Genomic DNA, 13,479 nt, shown 5'->3' with positions numbered 1-13,479 from the left:
AAAATAGATAAATAAATAAATAAATCGTGGATTTCACAGGTTTAGTCATCATTAGTTGTCAAAAATTGCGAGAAAGGTGCAATGATTTAATTGAATATTGAACATCCCATCAGGCTTTTGTCAACATTATAAAAATTGTTGAAACAAAACCGAGAAACCAACTCAAATGGAAGATTAGTTCGCGAAACTCAACTTCGATGTTGCTTGAAGTTGTTGTTTGTTTTTCTGTCATACTTATGAATGACAGCCTGCTTATAATATCGTTAAAAGAATCTATATACTTGACCAACGAACCAAATGGAGGATCCCTGTATAGCATTCATACAACGCAAGAGCCGATATTGCTACTACGGGGTCCTATATATTCATCATGGTGAAACACAGCCGAACATAATTACGCGCGTGTATTACGCAAGAATACTTTGAATAGACCAGGTGGCCAGAATATCAGGTTACATTGTACCTCCATGAATAGTCAGAATGTTGATACAAAAACATCCCTGGACGCGCTCGTAGCCGCCATCTGAAAAGTCGGGGATTATGAGCATAATAGAGATGTTCAAAGGCCGATTACAGACAGCCAGTTTTTCTGCACCGGTCCATCGAATACATTATAATGAGGTGCTTCGTATGTATTATGTAACCTTTTTTACGGACCCCAATGATTTAAAGGCATAATTTACCATTTGCAGATGAAACAAAAACCCAGCATTAGTGCTTTAAAATAGTTCTAAAATGTGAGTTAGGGATAGAAACGACCATTGTCAAAATTTGAATCCGTATAATCGATGTTAAGTGTTGTTTAATACACAAAATGTGAACAATAGTTATAATAAAGATGTTTCCAGACTAAACCGTATACAGTTACGGTTTATGAAAAAAAAAACCTGATATCTCCTTATATTTTAGGTTTCATTGCAAATATTTCATATGGTAGGATGTTTTATGATACAGCAGACCTACACATATGCATCAAATGTGATATCTTGAACATTTTTGAAATCACTGCTCCCAAAGGTAAACTGGACCTTTAATGGTTGTTGGGAATCGAATGTGCAAGTTCTCATGTGGTTGTTACCAACATTTATCATAGCATTTATACTTCGACAATGACATACGCTGCAATAAAGCGAGAAACAAGACATATGGCAGAAGTTTTTTGTTCTTTTCTATCTCTTTCTCTCATACGCTTAGCATTCACGGGAAATTGTATATAAAAATTACGATGTTTGATATTTTGATGCTTGCAGCATTTTCAAAGAAACCTTGGGATAACTAGACCGGTGGTGTAATGTAAAACATTTTCTTGAATAAAGAAACGATTCAATCAATATCTATATATATTTGTGTATATGTATATAATATATATATATATATATATATATATATATATATATATATATATATATATATATATATATATATATATATATATATATTTCTTAATCTATGTATATGTATTTTGCCAAGATTACAAACCTATCGAGACGGAAACTGTTAATATACCGACCTATCCTGCAGCGACGATGTTTTTTTTTTTTTTTTTATCTCCTGCTTACGACAATGTGTAAGCTCTACATATATTTCTAAGCTTTCGGGGAATATCAGAAAGGACAAAGAATGTGTGTGTGTGTGTGTGTGTGTTTTTAAGAGAGGCAAAAATAGTAAAAATACTAATACACCATACTGATAATGTAACAATATGGAACATCTACAATGTACATTTATTATTACCTTTTGAGTGATCATCAACATCATCATCATCATCATCATCAACAAATGGTTCCCTTGATGTAATTATACAATAGCTTTTCTCTGTTGTTGTTAATTGTCATTATTACCATGATTATTTCTACACTGTTCAAGTTATCGAGTGATAAAGACACACATACAACCACACAATTTTTCTAATTTCTTTGCAAGGAGAGATACATGTACACACGGTGATGGTACTCCATATTCTTAGAAAGATTGCAAGTGATCTCTGCAATGTAGAAAATCGTCCATTTTTGGACAGGCATGAGTGTTTACATGTAATACGCAGTTGCACAGACTTGTAAGGGCTTTCATTGAACATTGTACAGTGTGTACATCGTATTGTCTTCTCGCGATCGCTTGCAGGCACACAGGCATGGGCACGGATCCACAGACATGGACACGCAGGCGCACACATAGTCATGAGCACACACTTACAAAGGGGATATTATTATTTACAATGCATGCACGCACGGCCTCCAATGGATTCGCACGCAGGATGCTAGTCCACTGCCTAGACTGCCTTCGTATACCGCCAATGAGGGCGTATGAGAGAGTGAAAAAAAGATAAGAGTCCCGTGTCGGGACGAGCAGGATGCTAGATTCGCACGGACTCGCACGGTAGCGTGCCAGCACCACGCACGGTACCGTGCCAACACCTCGCACGGTAGCGTGCCAGATGGTCCGCACTCGACGGTGGCACGCAGCCGCACGGAGGCGCACTGACTGGCACGCAGCCGCACGGAGGCGCACGAGGTCGCACGGGGTCGCACGGGGGCGTACAGAAGCGCACGCACCCGCACGAGGCCGTATGAAATGGCACGGAGCCGCACGCACCCGTGCGAAACCGCACGCAGCCGCACGAAGCAGCCCCGTGCGCAGTGCGTGCGGGAGTAACATAACTTAATGGTCTGACTGTATGGTGTAGAGCCATATCTGCCACATTTAGCCATGTGAGTATATATCGGACTAGTGACGATGACAACAACAACAACAACCACCACCACAACAACAGCAGCAACAATAACAACAACAGCAATGAAACACAATACAATTTTGAATGGCTGTTTGTGTGGTGAGGATCAATTCTCTGCCAAACGTTTCACAGCAGGGCACGGGAACAGTTAAGAATTTAAATGCATCTGTTAGAAGTTGCTTGTATTGTGGAGAGCTTTTCCCTGTCCAGAATGATTTGATGCTCTGCCCAGTTTTATCTGTGACAGTATGTTATGAATTAACTTTCTTTCATTTTTGTGTTCTGTGTACATTTAGATAGTAGCAACAAATGAATGAAATTTCAAGAGTTGCTTGTATGGTCTGAATTGTCTGAATTCTCAACCAAGTCTTACAGTAGCACTCGAGATCAATGGCTACAGCTAGAATGTAGTTGAAATATTGATAAGTGGCTATCATATGGAATGAAGCTGTTCTTTCCATTTTTTTTTCTTTCTTACCTCAGTGCATAGGAACAGTGTCAACTGCTAAATGAAATTTTGAAAGGTTGCTTGTATGCTGTGAATCAATTCTCTACTGGTCAGTTAAATCTCAGTGCGTAGGGTCGGCAGCAACAACGAAATGAAATTTTAAAAAGTTGATTCGATCAAACCCGTGGAGGTAATTAACCAGGTTGGGAAATGTAGCATTTGCAAATTGAGTTTAGAGAATTGAGCCTGATGCTGTGTATACTAGAGTACCCATATGTCCTTGCAGACACTCCCACACAGACACAGACACAGATAGACACACACACACACATACTGAAAGACATGCAGAAAGACAGACAGACACATACATTGTATTTCTATACACACATAGAGTGCTGGCCTGATGTTAACCCATTGAGGATGAGTCCTGAGTATACTCGGGCAGGTGCCCATGGGGGATGTGTGCTGCAGCAAAATCAACCCGTCCTCAATGGGTTAAGTGCCCGCTTCTTTTGTTTGTTTGTTTGTTTGTTTGTTTTGTGTTTTGTGTTTTGGCAGCCACGGCTAAGATGTTTAATGCCCTGACATTGTGAAGACCTGAGATGATTCACAGGGAGTTAGCTCCAGCTAAAGATGCCTTAAAGGCAAACCAGATAAATTAGAATACTGAGGAATTACCTGACCGCTAGAATCAGTCAGGCATACCATACGATCAGCCACGATCACCAGGCATAAGACAGCAAGTGTATGCCAGTCACAGGGAAAGCATGCTTGTGCCACGGTGCCATGTGACTTCAGTATGAGTATTATACACATTGAGCTTTGAAGGTCAAATGAGGCATTATGTGTGCTGCTTTTATTCTTCTTTATATCATTTTCTTATCCGTCATTTGACTTTGTGCATTTGTTTTATCTGAATCTAAAAGGAGCACCCTTTGCCTTTGAGACCCGCCACAACAAAAGGATCCAAAAGTTGCTGACGGCTGAGCGGAGAAAATTGAGTTTGAAGTCAGATCATCGAAATTGGTCAAAACCATCAAATTTCTATTTTTGGCATTATTTTGTAGTCTGATGTTTGGTTTATCATCTGCCGAAATTTTGAAGCCAAATGATCAAAGGGAAGGCAAGAAATTAGCGTTTTTCTGTGCCATGATTTTCTGATTTTCATTGGAACAGAAACGTGTCCGAAGATTTAGATTTAGCGCTGCAGATAGACTCCACCCCTAGTGATGAGGGAGTGATCTTATTGGTCATTGCGTGGTATCCTGGTTACTGATTGGTCATGCGTACACCGCTGGTGCTAAGCTTGAATGAACATGGTTGCTGGGAGCACACCTTCTATTGTCAAGAGATGAAAACTGTCTTACCTCCCCTTCATCACAAGTGCGTTGGAAGGAAAACTTTCTTGCATTGCTGATTTCCTAGACCACTCGACATGCTCTCATAAAATCATTGATATCTCCGCAACCGATTACTTTTATGAGTCATGCTATATAGATTATGAAATTGTTGTGGAAAAGTTCGGGAATAGTGTCATGTCATTTTCAGAAAATTACCCTCCCTCTCCGTTGGGATCCTTTCGTTGTAGCGGGTCACATTTGTACTACGTACCAGAACAACTTCTTGTTCTTTCATACTTCTTTCATTCTAAATCTTCTCTATCCACAGGTACTCTAGTAGTGAGTTCATGACCCTGGATGACCTCATGATATTCCTGGAAGCTGAGCAAGGGGTAAGTTTAACTCTTTGTATGCTTCGAGTGCTGATTGACACACAGAAAACCCCATAGCATTGTACATGCTATCTAAAGTCCCTGGCACAAAATGGGTTAGGTACTATTCCACACGTTGTTACTATGAAACTCTATATCAATTAACTTTCTCCATTGATGAAAGGTTTGTTCTGTATTGAAACTTTTCCTTTTGTCATCTTGTCATCTATTCATGAGAAGAAAGAGCAAAAATCAAACAAACAAAATGAACTCTTAGTCATGCTTTACCTTCTGTCTCAGGTTTGTCCTTTATCATAGGACTGAACATTTTGTAATTTCCAGGTGATACCCTCTCATTCTGTCATCATTCAAACCCCAAATAAACAGGGGTGAGATTTCACTCTGAAATATTATTTATGTTTGAAAGAAAAATCCGAGGCAGAAAGACATGATCTGACATTTGAGAGTTTAAAGGGACTGTACAGTACTGGTTGAGGTAGGGATTCAGGTTTATAACATTCCTGGGTGAGATAATGATAAACCTCTTATGAAATATGAAAGAGCATGTAATTTTTAGATGGATTCAATGTTCATTTGATGAAAATTGCTTTTCAAATGGCTGAGATATCCAAAAAAAAAAAAGTGATAATAATAAAAGGCAACATTCCACGCCTTTTATTTAGGATCACTTTGTTTCACCTTGTTTTTGGATATCTCAGCCATTTCAAAACCGATTTTCATCAAATAAACTTTTGATACCCCTTAGGATTGCATGCTCTTTGACATCTCATAGAGTGGTTTCTGAATATCTCACAAAAAAAGCTAAATCCTCACCTCATCCAGAACTGTACACACCCTTTAAATTATCATCACAAATCATGAAAGTAGACAGACACATTAAGAGGAAAGAGAAGGTATGGAGAGAAACTTGAAATAAGACTCTCTTGCTTCTTGATGCAAAATTAGCACTAGAGCAGTCACAATGTTTAGAATAATATGTCTTGTGGTTATATTAGAGGTAAGCTTAAAGTATACAGTGCCGCCTAGCAACTAGTACCCGTCAAAAAATAACTCCAAAATGCCATCAAATAACTAGGGGATAGTATACTTGTCAGTCAAGACTTAGCAGCGAGAATAAACGAATCCCGCACCAGCATCTCGCCGGAATTATACGGGGAGATCGCTTGGGGAGTTAACGCCACTCGTGGTGATTAGCGTCAAGACTCCCGAAGTTCATTTCAACAAAGCCGATTTGACGTATCTGGAGAAAGTCGGCCAATATAAAAGAGAGAAGAACAAGGAGAAAAGGAGGAGAGAAAGAGAGAGAGGGAGAGAGAGAGAGAGAAAGGTAGAAGGGCAGAAGAAGAGAAAGTACAGATCACATGTGGCTCTCCTTTTACCAGTCAGCAGAATCAAATCTTCGATACCTCGCCAGAAACTGCAGATCTCGTCAAACCAAATTACCATCTCGACAAATCTCATTTGCTCCACAAAGAATCACAGTAATTGGAAAGGAAAAGCAAGTTTCCTCCATGCGAGCAAAAAAACAAAACAAAACAAAGATAGAACACAGACACACAAGCACACACACACACACACAAAAAAATCCCTCGAATAACCGAAGGAAGACATTTACAGTAACTTATAATCTGTGTAATAGTGTTGTAATGAGTTGCTATACTTTCCCATCCCTACTCCTTTTTTTAACCAGTGAAGGGTGAGCTGATTTTGCCGTAACAAGCATTTCCCTATGAAAGACACCTGCTGAGTATACTCTGGACTGGTTTACCACGGGTTAAAGTACAACTGACTTCTTGATGCACTTCATTCACCTATAGATAGCAAAAGAATCAATCAAAAATACATTTTTTCCTCTTTCTTTCTCTCTCTGTACATCTCTCTATCTGTATCTCTTTCTACCATGCTCTCTCTCTCTCTCTCTCTCTCTCTCTATATATATATATATATATATATATATACACAGGTATATATATTTCTCTTTTTTTTTCTCTCTGTTTTCTCACTTTTTCATTTCTTTTTCTTTTTCTTTTGTCTGGCTTGTAGCAGCTGCTTAGGAACTACAAAGAATGTACCCACATTGGAGGGAAAAAGAAACAGTTCGGCTTTAATAATGTGTCTTGTATCCCTCCAAGAAGAAGCAAATTATAACAGCTTTTTGAGGAGAACAATTACAAAGAATCAGAGGAAAAAAAGGCAGAAATACAAAGCCTCATGTGCAGGTGTGATATACGCTTCCATGCCTGCATTAGCCTTTGGATGGTATTCACATGTTTCCATCATTCTGAAGATACAATTGTGTAGCCTTTTACTATTTTCAAGGCAGGAATGGCAAACACACTCACACACACAATCAAACAAACAAGTATTCACACCTTGTACTGTAATGCTGCTCACATTAACACTAGTCAAAATTAAATGACATCAAATACCTTTATATTGAGTCATATAATAGGCTAATTATGTCAACAGGATTATGACTACAGACAGACAGACAGACAGACAAACAGAGAGAGAGAGAGAGAGAGAGAGAGAGATAAGAATCAATGTAAATGTTTATCCATGCTGCATAATATATCTTCTTGCAGTATTCATATTAGCCCATTAAAGAATAGTCCTGAGTAAATCTTGCAGATGTCTATAAGAATGGCATGTTACATGATCACAATTAGCTCGTCAAGCAATCTGCTAATGAGATTAAAACAGAATCAATGTTTCAGAGCTTGTAGGTTTCAATGTGATCTCTGTAGGCTGCTTTGGCGGTGGTCAATCTTAAAGGTCAGTGCCCTGGACACTACAAGTTGTCTAGTCAGTGGTCAACAAATCAATAATGAGAATCTGGTATCTCTTTAGCCGGTTTCAAATTCCAGCTAATGCCGCTGCCAATATTGGTTTCAAGAACTTTATAAGTCTTTTGTTGCGTTTCTCTATTTTAAGAACTTTAAGTCTTTTCTTGCGTTTCTCTATTTTAAGAACTTTAAGTCTTTTCTTGCATTTCTCTATTTTAAGAACTTTAATTCTTTTCTTGCGTTTCTCTATTTAAAGAACTTTAAGTCTTTTCTTGCGTTTCTCTATTTTAAGAACTTTAAGTCTTTTCTTGCGTTTCTCTATTTTAAGAACTTTAAGTCTTTTCTTGCGTTTCTCTATTTTAAGAACTTTAATTCTTTTCTTGCGTTTCTCTAATTAAAGAACTTTAAGTCTTTTCTTGCGTTTCTCTATTTTAAGAACTTTAAGTCTTTTCTTGCGTTTCTCTATTTTAAGAACTTTAAGTCTTTTCTTGCGTTTCTCTATTTTAAGAACTTTAAGTCTTTTCTTGCGTTTCTCTATTTTAAGAACTTTAAGTCTTTTCTTGCGTTTCTCTATTTTAAGAACTTTAAGTCTTTTCTTGCGTTTCTCTATTTTAAGAACTTTAAGTCTTTTCTTGCGTTTCTCTATTTTAAGAACTTTAAGTCTTTTCTTGCGTTTCTCTATTTTAAGAACTTTGAGTGTTTTCTTGTGTTTCTCGTCATTTCGCTTAAAAGGAAGGTATAATTTTAGTTGAGATGTGGCTTCAGGTTTCCTTCTTATCTTTGTGAGATAATGAGAAACCTCTTATGACATATAAAGGAACATATAATTCCTGAGAGGAATCTAAAGTTTATTTGATAATGATTGGTTCTGGAATTGCTGAGGTTTCACACACACACACGCACACAAAAAAACCCACACCAAACAATCCTATTAAAAGGTGGGACCCACCTTTTATCAGGATTGCTTTGTTTTACTTTGTTTTTAGATACCTCAGCCATTTCAAAACCAATTTTCATCAAATAAACTTTGAATTCCTCTTAAAATTGTATGCTCTTTTAATGTTTCATTATAAAAAATGGTTTCAGAGTATCTCGCAAAAAACAACAACTAAAACCTGAATTCTTATCTCAACCAATACTACAACATCCCTTTAAGATGAAAGCAGAGGTAGATTGAGACAAATTGTAGATTGAGGCAAATTGAAGAAAACTGACACCTCATCCCATTAAAGATGTTTAAGTCATTATTCAGAATGCCCTGAAATATTGAAGAATTGTCATAGACTTCATGACGGGCATAGAGCTTTACCATGCATAACATTGCATTGGAAGCACATTGTTTTTATCCTTGAAGTTTAGCTCCTGAGCCCCATTTCATTAAAAAGTTGCTGTGATAGCAATTTGTGCTTGTATTTCAACTGTCATAATGTTGACAAGAATCCAGTTTCTTCATTTGCTGTTGCTATAAGAAGTTGCTATTCCTACTAGAGAGGCTACCATAACATATGGTATGAAATGGGACCCATATATCTTCACCATATTCCATACAATCACCCTGCTGTCAGAAAAATATTTTCCTTTGTTTTATGAATAGCTATAACATTTTTTTATGCCATTAAAGATGAACTGATTTTGCTGTAACGCGCAATTTCCATATAATATTATACGCCTGCCTGAGTATAGTCTGGACAAGCCTTCATTGGGTTAAATGTTGCTTTACCTTGTGCATTGATATGAATGCTGAAAGAAAGATATTATTCAGAGGAGTGAAGGTTCAGGTGTAAGTTTCTTCAGTTTGTCTCCCTCTACAAATTAAATTTGTTAAGATCGCAACTGCTGATCTGTAAATTAACAAACATGTCGAAAAAAAAGGAACCAGTGGGGCAGCGACACTACCACCAGGCTGTCCCTGGTGGTAGCGTCGCTGCCCTTTCTTTCAATTATCCTATGCCTTGTCCGCCTTGGACTACTCAACATAACAATGTCGGAATCTCGGAGCTTGGGTACTTGTTCCATGTTCATCGTGTCACTGCCGGCAACCAGGGACAGCCTGGTGGTAGTGTCGCTGCCCGGAAAGCAGTAGATGACAGGTTCGAGTCCCACTGGTTCCTTTTTTTCCGACATGTTTGTTAATTTACAGATCAGCAGTTGCGATCTTAACAAATTTAATTTGTAGAGGGAGACAAACTGAAGAAACTTACACCTGATATGAATGCTGTTGGGAATATTTTAGCCAAAGAGTGGATGAAGAAAGAAAACAAAAACTGACAGAAGGAATGTCAGTATTAATGAGGGTGAGGTAGAAGGTCATTGGACAAAAGAAAGGGAAATGAATAAGGCAAAGACGGAAAAGAGGATGAAGGTAGGAAAGCTAGTAAATGAAAATCAATGAGAATGTGAAAAAGAGATAGTAAAATGAAAGATTAGATGGAGAGGAAATGTTTGAATTGGCAACAGTAAGGTGCAGCTCAAGAGCTGAAAAAGAATGTTTGGAAAAATGGAGAAAAAAAAGATGAATACGACCAAAAAAAAGTGATATCACAATTAGTACAAAGAAAAGATGGATTCCTTGGAAAACACTGTGTATTGCAGAGTGTATGGAAGGCGCATCTTACGCCCTGGCTTGCGTATGCGGAAACCCTGTAGTCATATGCGTGGACAGGAAGATGATGTTCCACCATCCAAAGAGACGAATTGGACACTCTGTGCCTAGGAAATGCCGCTGGTCCATCATTTTCAAGTCCTCTTCTTTTGCCGTTTCCGTTTCTCTCACGAAGAGGCGCAAATGCGCTCTCTTTTCGCCCGTAGCCCGTTCAAGTGGGTTTTCTTTTTCTTTTCTTTCTCTCTCTCATAAGCATAGGCCCTCTTGTGGGTTGTGCCCAGACGAAAGCCGCATCCGTGACTCGGGATGAGCGATTGATATTTGTTTTGTTTTGTTTTGTTTACTGTCCTGTGTGGATTCACATCCTTCATCCTGCCATCGCTCTCGAAAAGAACGAGTAATTTTCCACCGTTGCAATGTGGTGGACATCGCCCCTGGAGGAATGGTGCCCTAGAGCAAACTATCAATAGGGCATAACATGATATGATTTATCATCTGCATGTAGCTTTCATTTCTTATGCTCGACAAAAGTTTCCAACTGGGATTTACAAAAAAATGCACATACATTCAACAAAAAGGCTAGAATTATAGAGGAAAACTCTTTATATGCGCATAAGATTGAAATAATGAGCCCTTTTTAAGTTAATATAAAAAGACAATAGGATAGTTTTATCCTTGTCTGTTTACCTATTGAGGACCAGTCCTGCGTATACTTGGGTAGGTGTTTATGGGAAATGTGTGTTGTTGCAAAATCAAGCCATCCTCAACGGGTTAAAGATGTGTCTTTGTGAAATCCAGGTATACCCCCCCCCCCCCCCCAAAAAAAAAAAAAAAAAGAAAAGGAGAGAGTCAAAACAGAAAAAAGAGCTGGTATTGACCCCAGTATGTGTCATTGCCATGTCAGCCAAGAGGTCAGAGGTCAAACTGCTGTACCACAACCTCAATGCAGTCAATGCTTTCATGCTAGAATCTATATTAGATATTAACATAGTGTGTATTTGCTTGCATTAAGGTTACTCATGTGGCAGTTTTGCTGTGAAGTCTTTTCAGAGTCAACTGTAAAGTGAATGTAGTCTAATAATATTGCACATGTAATTCCTCAGCATTAGAGAGTTCATCAGTCTTATTTTCTATTTCTTTAATTTCTATCTAAATGTGTCCTTTACTAATTAGGTGTGTGTATAATATTTCTCTGTATGTGAATGGGTGTTTGCATAGATGTATTGAACACCTAGAATAGAATATCGCAACATGTACATTGTATGCAGTAAAGTTTCTTCATGTTCTTGCTAGTGTGTATTTCACCCTAGACTATACAAGAAACTGATAGAAGGAGCAAGAGGAATTGCACAATAAGTAAATATGGCATCTTATTGTATCAACTATGCATAAAATCAACTGTCTTCTGCAGTGTTTGTATACAGTATGTTTTATGAGCTACTCCTATACACACATTCTTAAAAGTTGGTGTTTTTTCATCTTCTTTTGCCTTCAAAATGCAAAAAAAAAAAACGAAGAAGAAGAAATAGAAGAAGAAGAAGAAGAAGAAGAAGAAGAAGAAGAAGAAGAAGAAGAAGAAGAAGAAGAAGAAGAAGAAGAAGAAGAAGAAGAAGAAGAAGAAGAAGAAGAAGAAGAAGAAGAAGAAGAAGAAGAAGAAGAAGAAGAAGAAGAAGAAGAACAACAACAACAACAACAACAACAACAACAAAAAAGAACAGGAGTACTGAGTTAACATGATTGGTTGTTAGGTGAATGAACTAGCAGCCCTTTAGATTTAATCGAGTCTGGCTGTCTGTTCTAGTCCAATAAAAATTTGACAGTCCGTGAGATATTGGTAAATCAGGACGATCTTTTCTTCATAAAACTCAGTCATCATGTAAAGAAATTACCCTCCCTCCCTCCTTGCCCTCCCCCCCCCCCCTAAAAAAAAAAGTAGGGAAATTCTTTCACCCTGATGGTCTGATTGCCTTCTCATAAATTCTAGCTTCAGCCTGTGTGAATGATTTATGAAGAGTGCCATAGTGGGCAACTCCGTTATCCAATCCCAAGCTCTAACATGCAGAGATCATCTGCCTCAAAATGTCACACTCTGGAATACGATTTTCAAATCTGTGGTGACTCGATTTGTGAAATTGTCAGACGTCACTGCATGGGCTGCAGGATGATGTTCAAATACATGAAAAATAAACAAGCACACTAGAATAACACTCTACCAGTTTTTGTTTATTTAATTTATTTTTGTTTTCATTGGGGAGGGGCTGTCTGTGTCAGTTGCTCTTTAACCAATTGAGGGCGGACTGATTTGGTATAACACGCATTTCCCATAGACATCTGCCCAAGTATTCTTGGGACTTGTCTTCAAAGGGTTAAACAATTATGCTGAAAACATTCACTGCATGTTTTCTTTTATCGAAACACTAAAGTACATGCAGCTAAGAGTCATTTGAAGATGAAATCATTGTTGAGTTGCATCCTTAAAGGGATCATATAGTTTTGGTTGAGACCTAATTTCAGGTTTCTAACATTTTTTGGTGAGATGATGAGAAACCTCTTGTGAAATATGAAAGAGCGTGTAATTCCACGAGGAATTCAACATTTATTTGATGAACATTGGTCTTGAAATGGCTGAGATGTCCAAAACAGAGCGATTCTAGTAAAGTGCGGGACCCACACTTTATTACGATCGCTTTTTTTTACTTTGTTTTTGGATGTTTCAGTCATTCCAAACCCGATTTACAGCGAATAAACTTTGAATTCCTCCTAAAATGGTATGCACTGCGCTATTTCGTAAGTGTTTTCTTGGTATCTTGCAAAAAGTTAAAAGCCCAATTCTCATCTCCACCAATACTGTACAAAAGACGTAGCCCAACGATTGTTATCCATTAACATGCTGCTCTTGCATATAGCTGCTATGAAAGTCTCCTCAATTCTGCAGTAGGCTTCGTGGAAACTTAAATATCTTTTCATGTCTGGATTACAGAATGTAAAACCTGTCACTGATTCAGAAGTAATATTTGCCAATTGAGCTGCATGTAACACACATAATATGTTTCTCTCTGATTGTACTTTGTAGTCTTCCTGATAATGCTGAATGAATGTGGGCACTACTATTCTGAGTGTCTACTGCTATCTTATGGGGTGCCACCATCATGTAACACTGCCGTGGCTGTGTGGTTAAGA

At 38.0% G+C, this 13,479-nt stretch overlaps 1 protein-coding gene across 1 annotated transcript in view; it reads left to right on the top strand.

Moving 5' to 3' along the window:
* The window catches only part of LOC140226408 (inactive phospholipase C-like protein 2), a 130,110-nt gene that overhangs the window by 72,188 nt on the left and 44,443 nt on the right, over window positions 1-13,479 (top strand). Inside the window, exon 7 of the mRNA XM_072306883.1 lies at window positions 4,848-4,911. Within this exon, the coding sequence (XP_072162984.1) occupies window positions 4,848-4,911 (64 nt within the window). The remainder of the gene's footprint in view (window positions 1-4,847; window positions 4,912-13,479) is intronic.

Source organism: Diadema setosum, chromosome 3 (genome assembly GCF_964275005.1).
Source record: "Diadema setosum chromosome 3, eeDiaSeto1, whole genome shotgun sequence".
Classification (NCBI taxonomy): domain Eukaryota; kingdom Metazoa; phylum Echinodermata; class Echinoidea; order Diadematoida; family Diadematidae; genus Diadema; species Diadema setosum.
The sequence above is the reverse complement of the archived record's forward strand: the minus strand, read 5'-3'. Positions and strand labels throughout refer to the sequence as shown.